This window comes from Nicotiana sylvestris, chromosome 3 (genome assembly GCF_000393655.2).
Source record: "Nicotiana sylvestris chromosome 3, ASM39365v2, whole genome shotgun sequence".
Lineage (NCBI taxonomy): Eukaryota > Viridiplantae > Streptophyta > Magnoliopsida > Solanales > Solanaceae > Nicotiana > Nicotiana sylvestris.
Window position 1 is genome coordinate 107889974 of NC_091059.1, and position 8104 is coordinate 107898077.

An 8104-nucleotide genomic window follows, 5' to 3' on the forward strand; every position below is an offset into this window, starting at 1 on the left:
ACATTGCATCCCCCAACGTGCAATTGTAATATCTGTTAAAACTCTAACGCTAACAGGTTTGTTGTTTGTCCAATTCCAAACAGTTAGTTGTTAAAGCGTACTGGCACCATACCATTATCAAACAAGATCAAAAGGGCCTATACCAGAAAGCATGACTGGCTCAGAAAATAGTGTTGAGTCGGAAAGGACGGCACATCAGATGCTGAAGGAGGCGATGGCCAATATAGAAAAAATGAGATTGAAAATGCATGAAATGCAGCTAGCTATGGCTAAGGTGCAAAAGGGGCCCGAACCACTCGTCACTCCTACTCCCCCACCGGGAAACACGCCGGAATACCCTTCCCCCGACCCTTCAACAAGCTTTCCAAGCTACCACTACTATCAGGGGAGAGATGCCTATGATCCCCAAGCTCCGCCACCCAATCAAAACCCTCTACCACCAAATATTCCTGTCTTTGTGGCACCTCTCCCAGCCACATTACAAAGACCGTCTAGTGAACCACTGTTCCAAGTGCACGACACCCAATATTTTCCTCATGAATCCACTTTTAAAGCTCCTGAGCCATACACATATACACCCCAATTTGGGATCCTAGAGGAAGCTAAGAAACCGGTTAAGAACACAGAACATGAGGAGGTGATTCGAAAGGTCAAAAGCCTGGAGCAATCCTTCAAGAACATGCACGGGTTAGGCCACCAGGCCAGCGTGGCCTACAAGGATCTATGCCCTTTCCCTGATGTCCAATTGTCGGCAGGGTTCAAGATGCCCAAGTTCGATTTATACGAAGGGCATGGCAATCTTGTGGCACACCTACAGGGTTTTTGTAGCAAGATGAGAGGAGTTGGTGGCAAAGACGAGTTGTTTATAGCTTACTTTGGCCAAAGCCTAAGTGGGTCAGCACTGGAATGGTATACAAGACAAGATCCAAGCAGGTGGTACACTTGGGACGATCTAGCACATGCTTTCGCAGGTCACTTCCAGTACAACCTTGAGATAGTCCCTGACCGTCTCACATTGATAAAGTTTGAGAAGAAGCCCGAGGAGAGCTTCCGGGAATTTGGGTTCCGGTGGAGAGAACAGGCAGCCAGAGTTGATCCTCCAATGAGGGAAAACGAAATGGTGGACTATTTTCTGCAAACTCTAGAGCCAACGTACTTTGGTCACTTGGTGACGTCAGTTGGAAAATCCTTCAATGAATTAGTGAAAATAGGAGTTATGATAGAAGAGGGACTTAAGTCCAATAAGATCCTGAGTTACTCGGCAATCAAGGCAACGACTCAGGCCATTTAGAGCGGCACATGAGGTGCACTTGGAAAGAAAAAGAGAGAAGAGGTCGTGACAATAGAGGCAGGCAACTGGTCCAGATCGAGAGGTCCTTCCCCTCTCTACCAACCCAGACCTCATCACCCAAACTACCGTCACACTCCAAATTACCTCCTCAACCCTACTACCCGCCACAAGAACCACACTTCTCCGTACACCAAGCCCAAACTTATACCCAGCCTCCGGCTCGTCCGCAATGGCATGCGCCGGCTCCACAAAATATATACCCACCTCCACAAAACACCTATCCGCCGCCAAGGGCCTACAGGAACCCTCCAGGGGCAGGTTTCCGGGGAAATCAGGCTTTCAGAAATGAAAGAATACAGAGAACATTCACTGAGTTAGGAGAAACGTATACTGCCTTGTTCCACAAATTAAGGCAGTTAGGCTTGTTGAGTCCTATTGAGCCCAGATTGCCAAATCCCCTTCCCAAAAATATGGACCACTCGGTAAGCTGTGAGTATTGTTCGGGGGCTCCCGGACATGATACCAAGAAGTGTTGAAAGTTGAAGCATGCAGTGCAAAATCTTATTGACACCAACAAGATTGAGATTCAGACACTAGAGGCACCCAACATCAATCAGAACCCATTGTCGGCACACCATGAAACCCACATGATCGAGCTAGTGCACGAAGGAGGGGAGTTAAAGAAACGTTCACAAACAGTGATGATGATCCGTGCCGGTTCAAAAGAAAAATCAACCAGTGGAAAAGCGGTGGTATAGTTGGAAAAGGTAGATGACAAGCCAATTATGGTGTTGGGAAAATGGTCAAGTGGAGCAGATGTACAGTTTGTGGGGCTGAAAGCAAAAATCAACAATTGAATGGCTACTTCTCTTCCTATACGAAGGGAGTCTTGGTAGTGGGCTCTGATTTTCTTTTTTATTGTTTGGATTATTCCAGGGTTGTAATCCATATTTCTTTTTGTGCTCGCCAAAGTGTGAAACCTTGTTATCCCGTATTTTAATAAAGTGAAAGTTTTTTTTCTTCATTCCTTATTTTGTTTTAATTTTTCTTCTTCTTTTTCTCTTCTGAACAGTTCTCTTTATACTGGTTCTAATGACATGGCATGCATGACGGATCTTTACCCTAGTCTAAAAAAATCAATCTGATTTCGAACTTATAGTACAAGATTGTGATGATGAGTCAGAATATGACGAGGATGAAGCCTTCGAAGAAATTAACAGAGAGTTGAGCCAATTTGAAGAAAAAAAAAACAACAACTCAAATGACACGGAAGCCGTCAATCTAGGGGATGCAGATGATATCAGGGAAGCTAAGATAAGCGTCCACATTGAACCAAACATCAGGGAAAAACTAATCAAAGCACTTATCGAATTCAAAAACGTTTTGCATGGTCATACGACGACATGCCGGGTTTAAGCACCAATCTAGTGGTTCACAAATTGCCCTCTGACCCGGCATTTCCTCCCGTCAAGCAAAATTGAGGAAGTTCAAAACCGACATGAGTGTGAAGATTAAGGAAGAAGTAACCAAACAGCTGAATGCTAAGGTTATTCGGGTCGCTCGATATCCTGATTGGTTGGCTAATGTGGTGCTAGTGCAAAAAAAAGATGGAAAAATCCGGGTGTGTGTTGATTATCGCAATCTGAACAGAGCAAGCCCAATGACGCTTTATGTTTAATAGATATCTAAGGGAAATGCGTCGACATGGCTATCAATTCTGATGGAGTTAAGGGATATTATGTATGATTTCTTGTAATTGTAATTGTTGTTTGTTTGTACTTAGCATTTATCGGAGAATGAAATGACGGAGGCAATTCTTTCTTCTATCCAAACACTATAACCTTTGCTTCCCCTTTTGAGTCTTATTTATTCTTTCATACCCCTCTTTTTGGAATCAGTAATGAAAATGAAAGAAAAAGAGAAGAAAAAAATGATAATAAAGACAAAAGAAAAGTCACAAGAAAAAAACAAAGGAATTGGGAACTACGTTTGACCTGATTCCTCAAAGAAGGATACGTAGGCGCCTCACGCCTCGGTCATGGTGTAACAAAAAATAAATCCCCAAGCAAGAAAACTGGGGCAGAAGTTGTGTTTGTAATTTTGGGAAGAAAGTTCGATTCCAAGAGTTGTAATGTTTTACCCATTAAAATGATTTTGAACCCTCTTGATAGGCCTTTTCTTTTAACCATACACAAAAACCCATATTGATGTCCAAAAAAGACCTCCCGATCAGTATCCGAGAAGCGCCAAGTCATGCAAACGGAAGTCGGGAATAACACTCCGATCCCCAGCAGAGAAGAGGATCATAAACTGGAAAAGAATTGATAACCGAAAAGAATCCCCAGCAGAGAGAGTCATATCGGCAGCACTCCAATCCCCAACTAAAAAATAAAATAAAATGAGAGAGTCTTATCGGTGAAAACCTTCACAGGCACCATAAGGCGATGAAAGATGAGAGAAATAAAACGAGAGAGTCTTATCGGTGAAAACCTTCACAGGCACCATAAGAAGATGGGAGTTGAGAGAAACGATAGAGTCTTATTAGTGAAAACCCCTCGAAGGGCACTATGAGGCGACAAGACAAGATTGGCGGAAAGGATCCGCATTTGGAAAAGAGTTGAGTGCCTGTTTATCCCCAGCAACATGAGGCCATCCGAAGGGTTGATTGATACAAATAGACTGGGTTGATTAATCCGGAATGCGCGACATGATCGTTGGGATTGGTTATATCATTCAGATAAGTTCTTTTCTTTCCTTTTCCCCAGCATTTGTTCAGAAAGACTTCTTCTTTTTCTATTTTTTAAGATCATCACTTTTTCATTTCTTGGTTTAAAGACTTTACCTCCCTAGTAGTTTGTTTTTGAAAAGGATTTTCAAAGCTTACTACCAGTTGCCAAAATGATGCAAAGCAAAATGCGAATAGGACAGGCCAAAGATAAGGCGATAAAGCAAAAAGAAGTTGGTCGCAAGACCAAATGATGAATGGGTCTAGATCCCAAGAGGACCAAATTTTCAAGGGAAGTTGGAGAAAAACAGGAAAACAACAGTTGAGAAAATTGTGAACCTAATTCCAAGAGGGCCCCAGCAGATCATCGAGATGTAGGAGCATCTCCGATAGATTTTCGACCAAGTTCCAAGAGGGTCGGACAACACAGAGTGGGGAAGGAAGAAAAGGAAAATTCATCCCCAGCAAAATAATTCCCAACAAGTTTTGATAGCGTAATGAAACACAGAGCGGGGAAGGGAGAAAGGGAAAAACCATCCCCAGCAGGAGTGGCACGATCACTCACCATGTTTTAAAACTAACAAATTTTCTTTGATTTGAAGCAGGAAAAGGAAATCTTATTAATGGCGAAAAAACATGCCACAAGGAAAAGCACCAAAACTGGGGCAGAAAATTTTCTGCCATTGTCGAAAATTTTCTCGGAGGAACGAGGAAATCAATTCAAGTTTTAAGACATAGCAAGACAACACGATTTTAAGAAAAAAAGTCGGAGGTAAGACAATTTCAAGTTTTGAAGATGGGTCTATCCGCCCTCGAATAAGATATTTTGGGTTCATCCGCCCTCGAATAGGATATTTTGGGTCTATCAGCACTCGAATAGGATATTTTTGGGTTCATCCACCCTTCAATAGGATATTTTGGGTTCATCCGACCTCGAATAGGATATTTTGGGTTCATCCGACCTCGAATAGGATATTTTGGGTTCATCCGCCCTCGAATAGGATATTTTGGGTTCATCCGCCCTCGAATAGGATATTTTTGGTTCATCCGCCCTCGAATAGGATATTTTGGGTTCATCCGCCCTCGAATAGGATATTTTGGGTTCGTCCGCCCTCGAATAGGATATTTTGGGTCCATCCGCCCTCGAATAGGATATTTTGGGTTCATCCGCCATCGAATAGGATATTTTGGGTTCATCCGCCCTCGAATAGGATATTTTGGGATCCTCCGCCCTCGAATAGGATATTTTGGGTTCATCCGCCCTCGATTAGGATATTTTGGGTTCATCCGCCCTCGAATAGGATATTTTGGTTTCATCCGCCCTCAAATAGGATATTTTGGGTTCATCCGCCCTCGAATAAGATATTTGGGGTTCATCCGCCCTCGAATAGTATATTTTTGGTTCATCCGCCCTCGAATAGGATATTTTGGGTTCATCCGCCCTAGAATAAGATATTTTGGGTTCGTCCGCCCTCGAATAGACGAACCCAAAATATCCTATTCGAGGGCGGACGGACCCAAAATATCCTATTCGAGGGTAGACGAACCCAAAATATCCTTTTCGAGGGCAGACGGACCCAAAATATCCTATTCGAGGGCGGATGCACCCAAAATTTCCAATTCATGGGCGGACGGACCCAAAATATTCTATTCGAGGGCGGATGAACCCAAAATATCCTATTCGAGGGCCGACGCACCCAAAATATCCTATTCGAGGGCGGATGGACCCAAAATATCCTATTCGAGGGCGGACGGACCCAAAAATATCCTATTCGAGGGCGGACGGACCCAAAATATCCTATTCGAGTGCGGACGAACCAAAAATATGCAATATCTTGGAATTCTTGGTGGCCCACTCTCCTTATACCTGGTGCACAAGAAATCTAAATTACTAATTACCAACATTTCCTGGATATTCATATCGATTGCCATGTTAAGTCCTGGTATGCAGGCTTCATATTCTGCTATGTTGTTGGTGCAGGAAAATCTGAGTTTAATAGATACCGGGTAATGTTGACCCATTTCTGATACCAAAATTACTCCAATGCCCACTCCTTTGAAATTTGCAGTTCCGTCAAAGAACATCCTCCAACCATCGTACACTTCAGTAATGTCCTCTCCTACGAATGATACTTCTTCATCAGGAAAATACGTTTTCAAGGGTCCGTATTCTCCTCCCACTGGATTTTTAGCAAGATGATCTGCCAATGCTTGCCCTTTGACCGCCTTTTGAGTTATGTAGACGATATCAAATTCACTCAACAGTATCTGCCACTTGGCTAGCTTCCCAGTTGGCATGTGTTTCTGAAATATGTACTTTAAAGGGTCCATCCTAGATATGAGATATGTAGTATAGGCACAAAAGTAATACCTCAACTTCTGGGCCGTCCAAGTCAAAGCATAGCAAGTGCGCTCTAACAGAGAGTACCGTGCTTCGTAAGGTGTGAATTTCTTACTTAGATAGTATATGGCTTGCTCCTTTCTCCCTGTCTTGTCATGTTGTCCCAGAACACATCCAAAGGCTCTATCCAATATAGATAGGTAGAGTAGCAAAGGTCGTTCTGGTTCCGGTGGGACCAGAACTGGTGGTGTGGATATGTACTCCTTAATCTTGTCAAAAGCTTTTTGGCAATCCTTGGTCCAGCTTGTTTCGACATCTTTCCTCAACATCTTGAAGATATGTTCATATATGACTGTGGACTGTGCTATGAAGAAACTGATATAGTTGAGGCGTCCTAGGAAGCTCATCACGTCCTTTTTGTTCCTAGGTGGTGGCAATTCTTGAATGGCTTTGACTTTAGATGGATCCAGCTCGATCCCTCGACGACTGACAATGAATCCCAATAATTTTCCTGCGGGAACCCCGAATGCACACTTTGCAGGGTTTAGCTTCAAGTTGTACCTCCTTAACCTGTCAAAAAACTTTCTCAAGTCTGCTATGTGATTTGCGGCTCTCTTAGATTTGATAATGACGTCGTTCACATACACCTCTATTTCTTTGTGTATCATATCATGGAAGATGGTTGTCATGGCCCTCATGTAGGTAGCCCCAACATTCTTTAGGCCAAATGGCATTATCTTGTAGCAGTATACCCCCTATTGTGTAATAAAGGCTGTTTTCTCTGCGTCTTCTTCGTCCATCCAAATTTGGTGATAACCCGTGAAGTAATCTACAAAAGATTGGAGTTCATGCTTGGCGCAATTATCGATCAGGATGTGTATGTTTGGTAGTGGAAAGTCATCTTTGGGACTTGATTTGTTTAAATCCCGATAGTCAACACATACTCTGACTTTCCCATCTTTTTTCGGAACTGGCACAATGTTGGCTAACCAGGTTGGGTACTCCACAACCCTAATAACTTTGGCTTTGATCTGCTTGGTAACTTTCTCCTTGATTTTCAGGCTCATGTCTGGTTTGAACTTTCGGAGTTTCTGCTTTACTGGCGGACACAAGGGATTAGTAGGAAACTTGTGAGCCACTATGGATGTGCTTAAACCGGTCATGTCATCATATGACCATATGAAAATGTCCTCATATTTTTTAAGAAATGGATGTACTCTTCCTTCTCTGTTGGTGAAAAGTGAATGCTGATGCGAGTCTCCTTGACGGTCTCGGCGTCCCCCAAATTTACTGCTTCGGTCTTGTCCAGGTTGGACTTAGGCTTATTCTCAAAGTTTTCAACTTCCCTGACAACTTCCTCGGGTATCTCATCTTCTTCATCTGAATCACTATTCTCACGTTGCGTTGCCTCATTACATGTCACAGTCACCAGTTCATCAGGAAAAGTAATAATATCACTGTAGAAAGAAAAAATGTAGAAAATAGTAATGAATAATAAAGAGCAAATGCATTCGATTAAAATTAAACAACATCCAGACAAGTGCAGCTCAATGAATCGAGCATTTATTTTGAAATAAGTAAGTCTTTAAAACAAAATTACTGAAAATCTTAAATGCCTAGAATGACTATAGAAATAAAATCTGCCAAGCTACCTAGGGACTCGGCGGGCCTGGGACGGCGTGGCGGTCCAGTTTCCGAGAACAACTCCCTTCTTCACAGTCTGAATAGTGAGGCCTTCTTCCTCTTC

General features: G+C 42.9%; 1 protein-coding gene across 1 annotated transcript; it reads left to right on the forward strand.

Annotated features, from left to right (window-relative positions):
- Positions 1-232: 232 nt before the first annotated feature.
- Positions 233-7491, forward strand: LOC138887809 (uncharacterized). Its single transcript, XM_070169597.1, has 2 exons — positions 233-933; positions 7419-7491. Exons 1-2 carry the CDS (start codon positions 233-235, stop codon positions 7489-7491), a joined length of 774 nt encoding a protein of 257 aa, XP_070025698.1.
- The last annotated feature ends 613 nt before the right edge of the window (positions 7492-8104 follow it).

Excerpts from the sequence above, each read along its gene's own strand:
- LOC138887809 (XM_070169597.1), top strand. The coding sequence starts at position 233 with ATGAGATTGAAAATGCATGAAATGCAGCTAGCTATGGCTAAGGTGCAA. Across the intron at positions 934-7,418 it reads ACAAGACAAGATCCAAGCAG|GCTCATGTCTGGTTTGAACT; the intron begins GTGGTACACTTG and ends CTTGATTTTCAG.